At 37.8% G+C, this 13,165-nt stretch overlaps 1 protein-coding gene across 1 annotated transcript in view; it reads right to left on the reverse strand.

Annotated features, from left to right (window-relative positions):
• Positions 1–4,355: 4,355 nt before the first annotated feature.
• The window catches only part of LOC138326439 (uncharacterized), a 31,425-nt gene continuing 22,615 nt past the window's right edge, over positions 4,356–13,165 (reverse strand). The window contains exons 2-3 of the mRNA XM_069272546.1: positions 5,492–6,884; positions 4,356–4,360 (exon numbers count right to left, since the gene is read on the reverse strand). Of these exons, the coding sequence (XP_069128647.1) occupies positions 4,356–4,360; positions 5,492–6,884 (1,398 nt within the window). The remainder of the gene's footprint in view (positions 4,361–5,491; positions 6,885–13,165) is intronic.

Genomic DNA, 13,165 nt, shown 5'->3' on the forward strand with positions numbered 1-13,165 from the left:
AGTAACATAATAGACTGTAACATTGTGTGTACCTCAGTCATTCAGTAACATAATAGACTGTAACATTGTGTGTGTACCTCAGTCATTCAGTAACATAATAGACTGTAACATTGTGTGTACCTCAGTCATTCAGTAACATAATAGACTATAACATTGTGTGTGTACCTCAGTCATTCAGTAACATAATAGACTGTAACATTGTGTGTGTACCTCAGTCATTCAGTAACATAATAGACTGTAACATTGTGTGTACCTCAGTCATTCAGTAACATAATAGACTGTAACATTGTGTGTACCTCAGTCATTCAGTAACATAATAGACTGTAACATTGTGTGTACCTCAGTCATTCAGTAACATAATAGACTGTAACATTGTGTGTACCTCAGTCATTCAGTAACATAATAGACTGTAACATTGTGTGTGTACCTCAGTCATTCAGTAACATAATAGACTGTAACATTGTGTGTGTACCTCAGTCATTCAGTAACATAATAGACTGTAACATTGTGTGTGTACCTCAGTCATTCAGTAACATAATAGACAGTAACATTGTGTGTGTACCTCAGTCATTCAGTAACATAATAGACTGTAACATTGTGTGTACCTCAGTCATTCAGTAACATAATAGACTGTAACATTGTGTGTACCTCAGTCATTCAGTAACATAATAGACTGTAACATTGTGTGTACCTCAGTCATTCAGTAACATAATAGACAGTAACATTGTGTGTACCTCAGTCATTCAGTAACATAATAGACTGTAACATTGTGTGTGTACCTCAGTCATTCAGTAACATAATAGACAGTAACATTGTGTGTACCTCAGTCATTCAGTAACATAATAGACTGTAACATTGTGTGTACCTCAGTCATTCAGTAACATAATAGACTGTAACATTGTGTGTGTACCTCAGTCATTCAGTAACATAATAGACTGTAACATTGTGTGTGTACCTCAGTCATTCAGTAACATAATAGACTGTAACATTGTGTGTACCTCAGTCATTCAGTAACATAATAGACTGTAACATTGTGTGTGTACCTCAGTCATTCAGTAACATAATAGACTGTAACATTGTGTGTGTACCTCAGTCATTCAGTAACATAATAGACTGTAACATTGTGTGTACCTCAGTCATTCAGTAACATAATAGACTGTAACATTGTGTGTGTACCTCAGTCATTCAGTAACATAATAGACTGTAACATTGTGTGTGTACCTCAGTCATTCAGTAACATAATAGACTGTAACATTGTGTGTGTACCTCAGTCATTCAGTAACATAATAGACTGTAACATTGTGTGTGTACCTCAGTCATTCAGTAACATAATAGACTGTAACATTGTGTGTGTACCTCAGTCATTCAGTAACATAATAGACTGTAACATTGTGTGTGTACCTCAGTCATTCAGTAACATAATAGACTGTAACATTGTGTGTGTACCTCAGTCATTCAGTAACATAATAGACTGTAACATTGTGTGTGTACCTCAGTCATTCAGTAACATAATAGACAGTAACATTGTGTGTGTACCTCAGTCATTCAGTAACATAATAGACTGTAACATTGTGTGTGTACCTCAGTCATTCAGTAACATAATAGACTGTAACATTGTGTGTGTACCTCAGTCATTCAGTAACATAATAGACTGTAACATTGTGTGTGTACCTCAGTCATTCAGTAACATAATAGACTGTAACATTGTGTGTGTACCTCAGTCATTCAGTAACATAATAGACTGTAACATTGTGTGTACCTCAGTCATTCAGTAACATAATAGACTGTAACATTGTGTGTGTACCTCAGTCATTCAGTAACATAATAGACTGTAACATTGTGTGTGTACCTCAGTCATTCAGTAACATAATAGACTGTAACATTGTGTGTGTACCTCAGTCATTCAGTAACATAATAGACTGTAACATTGTGTGTGTACCTCAGTCATTCAGTAACATAATAGACAGTAACATTGTGTGTGTACCTCAGTCATTCAGTAACATAATAGACTGTAACATTGTGTACCTCAGTCATTCAGTAACATAATAGACTGTAACATTGTGTGTGTACCTCAGTCATTCAGTAACATAATAGACTGTAACATTGTGTGTGTACCTCAGTCATTCAGTAACATAATCGACAGTAACATTGTGTGTGTACCTCAGTCATTCAGTAACATAATAGACTGTAACATTGGTGTGTACCTCAGTCATTCAGTAACATAATAGACTGTAACATTGTGTGTGTACCTCAGTCATTCAGTAACATAATAGACTGTAACATTGTGTGTGTACCTCAGTCATTCAGTAACATAATAGACAGTAACATTGTGTGTGTACCTCAGTCATTCAGTAACATAATAGACTGTAACATTGTGTGTACCTCAGTCATTCAGTAACATAATAGACTGTAACATTGTGTGTGTACCTCAGTCATTCAGTAACATAATAGACTGTAACATTGTGTGTGTACCTCAGTCATTCAGTAACATAATAGACTGTAACATTGTGTGTACCTCAGTCATTCAGTAACATAATAGACTGTAACATTGTGTGTACCTCAGTCATTCAGTAACATAATAGACTGTAACATTGTGTGTGTACCTCAGTCATTCAGTAACATAATAGACTGTAACATTGTGTGTGTACCTCAGTCATTCAGTAACATAATAGACAGTAACATTGTGTGTGTACCTCAGTCATTCAGTAACATAATAGACAGTAACATTGTGTGTGTACCTCAGTCATTCAGTAACATAATAGACAGTAACATTGTGTGTGTACCTCAGTCATTCAGTAACATATAATAGACTGTAACATTGTGTGTGTACCTCAGTCATTCAGTAACATAATAGACTGTAACATTGTGTGTGTACCTCAGTCATTCAGTAACATAATAGACTGTAACATTTGTGTGTACCTCAGTCATTCAGTAACATAATAGACTGTAACATTGTGTGTACCTCAGTCATTCAGTAACATAATAGACTGTAACATTGTGTGTACCTCAGTCATTCAGTAACATAATAGACTGTAACATTGTGTGTGTACCTCAGTCATTCAGTAACATAATAGACTGTAACATTGTGTGTGTACCTCAGTCATTCAGTAACATAATAGACTGTAACATTGTGTGTACCTCAGTCATTCAGTAACATAATAGACTGTAACATTGTGTGTGTACCTCAGTCATTCAGTAACATAATAGACTGTAACATTGTGTGTGTACCTCAGTCATTCAGTAACATAATAGACTGTAACATTGTGTGTGTACCTCAGTCATTCAGTAACATAATAGACTGTAACATTGTGTGTGTACCTCAGTCATTCAGTAACATAATAGACTGTAACATTGTGTGTGTACCTCAGTCATTCAGTAACATAATAGACTGTAACATTGTGTGTGTACCTCAGTCATTCAGTAACATAATAGACTGTAACATTGTGTGTGTACCTCAGTCATTCAGTAACATAATAGACTGTAACATTTGTGTGTACCTCAGTCATTCAGTAACATAATAGACTGTAACATTGTGTGTACCTCAGTCATTCAGTAACATAATAGACTGTAACATTGTGTGTACCTCAGTCATTCAGTAACATAATAGACTGTAACATTGTGTGTGTACCTCAGTCATTCAGTAACATAATAGACTGTAACATTGTGTGTACCTCAGTCATTCAGTAACATAATAGACTGTAACATTGTGTGTACCTCAGTCATTCAGTAACATAATAGACTGTAACATTGTGTGTGTACCTCAGTCATTCAGTAACATAATAGACTGTAACATTGTGTGTACCTCAGTCATTCAGTAACATAATAGACTGTAACATTGTGTGTGTACTTCAGTCATTCAGTAACATAATAGACTGTAACATTGTGTGTGTACCTCAGTCATTCAGTAACATAATAGACTGTAACATGTGTGTGTACCTCAGTCATTCAGTAACATAATAGACTGTAACATTGTGTGTACCTCAGTCATTCAGTAACATAATAGACTGTAACATTGTGTGTGTACCTCAGTCATTCAGTAACATAATAGACTGTAACATTGTGTGTGTACCTCAGTCATTCAGTAACATAATAGACTGTAACATTGTGTGTGTACCTCAGTCATTCAGTAACATAATAGACTGTAACATTGTGTGTGTACCTCAGTCATTCAGTAACATAATAGACTGTAACATTGTGTGTACCTCAGTCATTCAGTAACATAATAGACTGTAACATTTGTGTGTACCTCAGTCATTCAGTAACATAATAGACTGTAACATTGTGTGTGTACCTCAGTCATTCAGTAACATAATAGACTGTAACATTGTGTGTGTACCTCAGTCATTCAGTAACATTCAGACTGTAACATAATAGACAGTAACATAATAGACGTAATTGTGTGTGTACCTCAGTCATTCAGTAACATAATAGACTGTAACATTGTGTGTGTACCTCAGTCATTCAGTAACATAATAGACTGTAACATTGTGTGTGTACCTCAGTCATTCAGTAACATAATAGACTGTAACATTGTGTGTGTACCTCAGTCATTCAGTAACATAATAGACTGTAACATTGTGTGTACCTCAGTCATTCAGTAACATAATAGACTGTAACATTGTGTGTGTACCTCAGTCATTCAGTAACATAATAGACTGTAACATTGTGTGTGTGTACCTCAGTCATTCAGTAACATAATAGACTGTAACATTGTGTGTGTACCTCAGTCATTCAGTAACATAATAGACTGTAACATTGTGTGTGTACCTCAGTCATTCAGTAACATAATAGACTGTAACATTGTGTGTACCTCAGTCATTCAGTAACATAATAGACTGTAACATTGTGTGTGTACCTCAGTCATTCAGTAACATAATAGACTGTAACATTGTGTGTGTACCTCAGTCATTCAGTAACATAATAGACTGTAACATTTGTGTGTACCTCAGTCATTCAGTAACATAATAGACTGTAACATTGTGTGTGTACCTCAGTCATTCAGTAACATAATAGACTGTAACATGTGTGTGTACCTCAGTCATTCAGTAACATAATAGACTGTAACATGTGTGTGTACCTCAGTCATTCAGTAACATAATAGACTGTAACATTGTGTGTGTACCTCAGTCATTCAGTAACATAATAGACTGTAACATTGTGGTGTGACCCCTTACATTGTGTGTACTTGATGAACACGAATTTCTGACCCCTACATTGTGTGTGTACTTGATGAACACGAATTTGTGTGTACGAATTTCTGACCCTTACATTGTGTGTACTTGATGAACACGAATTTCTGACCCTTACATTGTGTGTACTTGATGAACACGAATTTCTGACCCTTCATTGTGTGTACTTAATGAACACGAATTTGTGACCCTTACATTGTGTGTACTTGATGAACACGATTTTCTGACCCTTACATTGTGTGTACTTGATGAACACGAATTTTGTGTGTACATTGTGAACACGAATTTGTGTTGACCCTTACATTGTGTGTACTTGATGAACACGAGTTTCTGACCCTTACATTGTGTGTACTTGATGAACACGAATTTCTGACCCTTACATTGTGTGTACTTGATGAACACGAATTTCTGACCCTTACATTGTGTGTACTTGATGAACACGAATTTCTGACCCTTACATTGTGTGTACTTGATGAACACGAATTTCTGACCCTTACATTGTGTGTACTTAATGAACACGAGTTTCTGACCCTTACATTGTGTGTACTTAATGAACACGAGTTTCTGACCCTTATATTGTGTGTACATGATGAACACGAATTTCTGACCCTTACATTGTGTGTACTTGATGAACACGAATTTCTGACCCTTACATTGTGTGTACTTGATGAACACGAATTTCTGACCCTTACATTGTGTGTACTTGATGAACACGAATTTCTGACCCTTACATTGTGTGTACTTGATGAACACGAATTTCTGACCCTTACATTGTGTGTACTTGATGAACACGAATTTCTGACCCTTACATTGTGTGTACTTGATGAACACGAATTTCTGACCCTTACATTGTGTGTACTTGATGAACACGAATTTCTGACCCTTACATTGTGTGTACTTAATGAACACGAATTTCTGACCCTTACATTGTGTGTACTTGATGAACACGAGTTTCTGACCCTTATATTGTGTGTACATGATGAACACGAATTTCTGACCCTTACATTGTGTGTACTTGATGAACACGAATTTCTGACCCTTACATTGTGTGTACTTGATGAACACGAATTTCTGACCCTTACATTGTGTGTACTTGATGAACACGAATTTCTGACCCTTACATTGTGTGTACTTGATGAACACGAATTTCTGACCCTTACATTGTGTGTACTTGGTGAACACGAATTTCTGACCCTTACATTGTGTGTACTTGATGAACACGAATTTCTGACCCTTACATTGTGTGTACTTGATGAACACGAATTTCTGACCCTTACATTGTGTGTACTTGATGAACACGAATTTCTGACCCTTACATTGTGTGTACTTGATGAACACGAATTTCTGACCCTTACATTGTGTGTACTTGATGAACACGAATTTCTGACCCTTACATTGTGTGTACTTGATGAACACGAATTTCTGACCCTTACATTGTGTGTACTTGATGAACACGAATTTCTGAACCTTCCATTGTGTGTACTTGATGAACACGAATTTCTGACCCTTACATTGTGTGTACTTGATGAACACGAATTTCTGACCCTTACATTGTGTGTACTTGATGAACACGAATTTCTGACCCTTCCATTGACTAATGATCACATAGAAACGAACCCTAAATTGTGTTGGTATGCACGTGGTTCTGAATCCTACATTGAGGTAGTGAACACTTGGTTCCGAACCTTCCGTTGTCTTTTAGTTATCACGTGATTCTGAACATAACATTGAGGAATTGAACACGTGGTTCTGAACTTTATATTGCGTTAACGAACACTTGGTTTTGAACCTCACATTGAGTAAGTGAACAAGTGGTTCTGAACCTCACACTTATTTAGTGAACACGTGGTTCTGAACCTCACATTAAATTTGTGAACACGTGGTTCTAAACCTCTAATTGAGTTAGTGAACACTTGGTTTTGAACCTTACATTGAATTAGTGAGCATGTGGTTCTGAACCTTACATTGAGTTAGTGAACAAGTGGTTCTGAACCTTACATTGAATTAGTGAACACATGGTTCTGAACCTCACATTGAGTTAGTGAACAAGTGGTTCTGAACCTCACATTGATTTAGTAAACACGTGGTTTTGAACCTCACATTGAGTTAGTGAACACTTGGTTTTGAACCTTACAGTGAATTAGTGAACACTTGTGGTTCTGAACTTACATTCACTGAACCTTACAAGTTAGTGAACATGTTTGAACCTACATTGGTTAGTGAACACTGGTTTGAACCTGAGTGTGAACAATGAGTTAGTGACACTGGTTTGAACACGTAGTGAACACTTGGGTTCTGAACCTCACATTGAGTATTTAGTGAACACGTGGTTTCTGAACCTTACATTGAATTAGTGAACACATTGGTTCTGAACCTCACATTGAGTAGTGAACACGTGGTTCTGAACCTCACATTGAGGTAGTGAACACGTGATTCTGAACCTAACATTGAATTATATAATTGAACATATAAATATAGACAGACGTGACAAGAGGATGTTGTTTATTAACGTTTGTATCGAGTGCTATGATCGATTGGATAGTTAACTGATGACAACAAAGATTGTTCCATCGACACTGATCGCGTGAACCGCAGCAATCCAGGTAATTAGAAAATGTACAGGTGACATCAATAGTTCCGCTCAACTGTCACATTATCATGATAATCACAAATCACCTTCTTTAAAACAATTTATACTAGCTTCTTATTTAAACAATTTTCCCCGTAAAACCATGAATGTCTTTTTAAGTGTTATTTTCCTTGTCCTCTCTGATCAGTTGATGTCTGTATTTACTGTAGCAGCACAGTTCGTCAAACATTACTATTGGTTTTATGTCTGTTTTTCGGAAAGATAACCAATCTTGCTACTGCTACTATCAAAGACCATAGTAAAGCACGACATCAGGTATGCTATATAACGATACCTGTTCTTCTAATCGTCATGCGAAAGACATTCTCCATGTCTCCTTGCTTATGTAAGTCCGGATTAGATTATCAATATGGTGTCATAATCTTTAGAGTTGCTGAATGGTGCTACTGAGCAACGGTTCGTCGCTCTCAATATAGCACGGTGCCATTTTAATGATTCACTTGGTCGATTTTGTTCAATAACCTGTTAACAATGCTAATCATAAGGACGCATCAGGATTAGAAAATTATCATGTTAATATCATGTCAAAGTTTAGGCTTTGGCAAAGAATTGTGATATACGGTAGTAGCCGTATAGTAATTTTACAGCTAGACAACAGAACATCAAATACTATTTAATTTGAGAAGTTTATCGCCGTACGGTATTTGTCGAGAGATATGTATGACGAATTCGTGAATCATCTGCGAATATTTCACGAATAATATGATTCCTGCATCCCAAATTTTATTTTCTCTCTTTTACAAACTCTATGTGAACACACCTTAGTCTTCCAAGCTGCACACAGAGATATCGTCCTTAAATGACAATAGCTGTTAGTAAGATGTTATATATGTGAGATATCGTTCTTAAATGACAATAGCTGTTAGTAAGATGTTATATATGTGAGATATCGTCCTTAAATGACAATAGCTGTTAGTAAGATGTTATATATGTGAGATATCGTCCTTAAATGACAATAGCTGTTAGTAAGATGTTATATATTTGAGATATATTCCTTAAATGACAAAAGCTGTTAGTAAGGTGTTATATATGTGAGATATCGTCCTTAAATGACAATAGCTGTTAGTAAGATGTTATGTATGTGAGATATCATTCTTAAATGACAATAGCTGTTAGTAAAGATGGTATATATGTGAGATATCGTCCTTAAATGACAATAGCTGTTAGTAAGATGTTACATATGTGAGATATCGTCCTTAAATGATAATAGCTGTTAGTAAGATGATATATATGTGAGATATCATCCTTAAATGACAATAGCTGTTAGAAAGATGTTATATATGTGAGATATCGTCCTTAAATGACAATAGCTGTTAGTAAGATATTATATATGTGCCGTAACTGGGAAAAATTTTGACATGTTTTTTTTTCTTCAGTTATCTATTAAAAACTATGAGGTTTTATGAATAAAGTTGTGAAATTCCTTCGAATAGACAAACAAACATACATTATAAATATTAGTTAGATCACAAACTTTATGCACTGTTAAATGTCTTGTGTTTTGTCTTTAGCGTTATATTTGTTTAAATAGAATTAAACATAAGGTTAAAATCTCTTTATTAATACTAATAATACTGCGGAAAAAAAAGTGAAATGAAATTGTGATCCACTGAAAGTACTGCCAAAAATCATTTTCAGCTCTTATTTGTGCTTGTAAAATTAAAACCTATATGCATTGAAAGTACAGTAATTCTCAAAATGTTGATAACTGTTGGTGGTTACTAACGTATTCTTCTTGATTCGCGAGTATTAAACATACGGCACATAAAAACTAAAACAATCTTACAATACATGTTCGGTAGAGTCTGGGTTACATTTGCCATCCATTTACTCTAGATGATAAAAAGACAATGAATTATGCATGGTAACATTGACATCAATTTCACGGCCGTAACGAGATTTTATTTCTAAACTTTGAGCGCAATATGCCTATGGATCAGATTTAGTCGACGGAAACGCACTTTGCAAAAAAAAAAAAAAAAAAAAAACCCGCAAAACGGCGCAAATATCCGCGAGACGTGCGCTAAGATATGCAAACCCCTGAAAGCTTCGAGGTAACGACTGAATTAGAATACTGATTTTATAATTTCTTTCATCATTTCTTAAACAAACAAAAACATACTTAGAACAGATTGTTACTCTTACTACCAACTTAATTTTCGTGAGTGAATGACTTTCGCGATGGGTTAGGAAGTGTCAAGAATAATTACCACAACAATGTTTTCAATGATTTAATAATGATTGAATATGCCCTGATGGAGAATGATACAGTGTTTGTATGCTATAACAAATTGGTTTGTTTTGTTAACTAGAGAGAAAAAGAAAACCAAGGATGAGAATGTAAATTAATATATAATAAAACCACTACCGAATATAAATAACAATTACACAAGTGAATCAATTATAATCAAAACTATGACTAGAAAATGAGCAAATGTACGAGGATGAAATGGCTCCGTGCCAAAGGCACGAAACAGGAGAGATAAATTGTAAAACAAATGTACTGATAATTACATCACAAAATTATCATTCTATATCTTTAATATTTTTTGATGGATTGGTCTTTGCTATACATATAATGTAGATAAAAAGCCAATTTTGAGCACAGAAAAGAATATTCAGAATACACGTACAAACCATTAACGAGCGAAATCAGATCATTGTGAAAAAGTTGTTAGACATGAAAACGCGAAATTCACGCGCAGCGAAAATAAATTGGTTCACAGGCTAAATAATGGGCCATGATGGCGGGTTGAAAAGCTAAATGATGGGCCATGATGGCGGGTTGAAAAGCTAAATGATGGGCCATGATGGCGGGTTGAAAAGCTAAATGATGGGCCATGATGGCGGGTTGAAAAGCTAAATGATGGGCCATGATGGCGGGTTGAAAAGCTAAATGATGGGCCATGATGGCGGGTTGAAAAGCTAAATGATGGGCCATGATGGCGGGTTGAAAAGCTAAATGATGGGCCACGATGGCGGGTTCAAAAGCTAAATGATGGGCCATGATGGCGGGTTTAAAAAGCTAAATGATGGGCCATGATGGCGGGTTCAAAAGCTAAATGATGGGCCATGATGGCGGGTTGAAAAGCAAAATGATGGGCCACGATGGCGGGTTGAAAAGCTAAATGATGGGCCATGATGGCGGGTTGAAAAGCTAAATGATGGGCCATGATGGCGGGTTGAAAAGCTAAATGATGGGCCATGATGGCGGGTTGAAAAGCTAAATGATGGGCCATGATGGCGGGTTGAAAAGCTAAATGATGGGCCATGATGGCGGGTTGAAAAGCTAAATGATGGGCCATGATGGCGGGTTGAAAAGCTAAATGATGGGCCATGATGGCGGGTTGAAAAGCTAAATGATGGGCCATGATGGCGGGTTGAAAAGCTAAAATGATGGGCCATGATGGCGGGTTGAAAAGCTAAATGATGGGCCATGATGGCGGGTTGAAAAGCTAAATGATGGGCCATGATGGCGGGTTGAAAAGCTAAATGATGGGCCATGATGGCGGGTTGAAAGCTAAATGATGGGCCATGATGGCGGGTTGAAAAGCTAAATGATGGGCCATGATGGCGGGTTGAAAAGCTAAATGATGGGCCAGATGGCGGGTTCAAAAGCTAAATGATGGGCCATGATGGCGGGTTGAAAAGCTAAATGATGGGCCATGATGGCGGGTTCAAAAGCTAAATGATGGGCCATGATGGCGGGTTGAAAAGCTAAATGATGGGCCATGATGGCGGGTTGAAAAGCTAAATGATGGGCCATGATGGCGGGTTGAAAAGCTAAATGATGGGCCATGATGGCGGGTTGAAAAGCTAAATGATGGGCCATGATGGCGGGTTGAAAAGCTAAATGATGGGCCATGATGGCGGGTTGAAAAGCTAAATGATGGGCCATGATGGCGGGTTGAAAAGCTAAATGATGGGCCATGATGGCGGGGTTGAAAAGCTAAATGATGGGCCATGATGGCGGGTTGAAAAGCTAAATGATGGGCCATGATGGCGGGTTGAAAAGCTAAATGATGGGCCATGATGGCGGGTTGAAAAGCTAAATGATGGGCCATGATGGCGGGTTGAAAAGCTAAATGATGGGCCATGATGGCGGGTTGAAAAGCTAAATGATGGGCCATGATGGCGGGTTGAAAAGCTAAATGATGGGCCATGATGGCGGGTTGAAAAGCTAAATGATGGGCCATGATGGCGGGTTGAAAAGCTAAATGATGGGCCATGATGGCGGGTTGAAAAGCTAAATGATGGGCCATGATGGCGGGTTGAAAAGCTAAATGATGGGCCATGATGGCGGGTTGAAAAGCTAAATGATGGGCCATGATGGCGGGTTGAAAAGCTAAATGATGGGCCATGATGGCGGGTTCAAAAGCTAAATGATGGGCCATGATGGCGGGTTGAAAAGCTAAATGATGGGCCATGATGGCGGGTTGAAAAGCTAAATGATGGGCCATGATGGCGGGTTGAAAAGCTAAATGATGGGCCATGATGGCGGGTTGAAAAGCTAAATGATGGGCCATGATGGCGGGTTGAAAAGCTAAATGATGGGCCATGATGGCGGGTTGAAAAGCTAAATGATGGGCCATGATGGCGGGTTGAAAAGCTAAATGATGGGCCATGATGGCGGGTTGAAAAGCTAAATGATGGGCCATGATGGCGGGTTCAAAAGCTAAATGATGGGCCATGATGGCGGGTTGAAAAGCTAAATGATGGGCCATGATGGCGGGTTGAAAAGCTAAATGATGGGCCATGATGGCGGGTTGAAAAGCTAAATGATGGGCCATGATGGCGGGTTGAAAAGCTAAATGATGGGCCATGATGGCGGGTTGAAAAGCTAAATGATGGGCCATGATGGCGGGTTGAAAAGCTAAATGATGGGCCATGATGGCGGGTTGAAAAGCTAAATGATGGGCCATGATGGCGGGTTGAAAAGCTAAATGATGGGCCATGATGGCGGGTTGAAAAGCTAAATGATGGGCCATGATGGCGGGTTGAAAAGCTAAATGATGGGCCATGATGGCGGGTTGAAAAGCTAAATGATGGGCCATGATGGCGGGTTGAAAAGCTAAATGATGGGCCATGATGGCGGGTTGAAAAGCTAAATGATGGGCCATGATGGCGGGTTGAAAAGCTAAATGATGGGCCATGATGGCGGGTTGAAAAGCTAAATGATGGGCCATGATGGCGGGTTGAAAAGCTAAATGATGGGCCATGATGGCGGTTGGCTAATATGGCTAGCGGTTGAAAAGCTAAATGATGGGCCATGATGGCGGGTTGAAAAGCTAAATGATGGGCCATGATGGCGGGTTGAAAAGCTAAA

Source organism: Argopecten irradians, chromosome 6 (assembly GCF_041381155.1).
Source record: "Argopecten irradians isolate NY chromosome 6, Ai_NY, whole genome shotgun sequence".
Taxonomy (NCBI): Eukaryota; Metazoa; Mollusca; class Bivalvia; order Pectinida; family Pectinidae; genus Argopecten; species Argopecten irradians.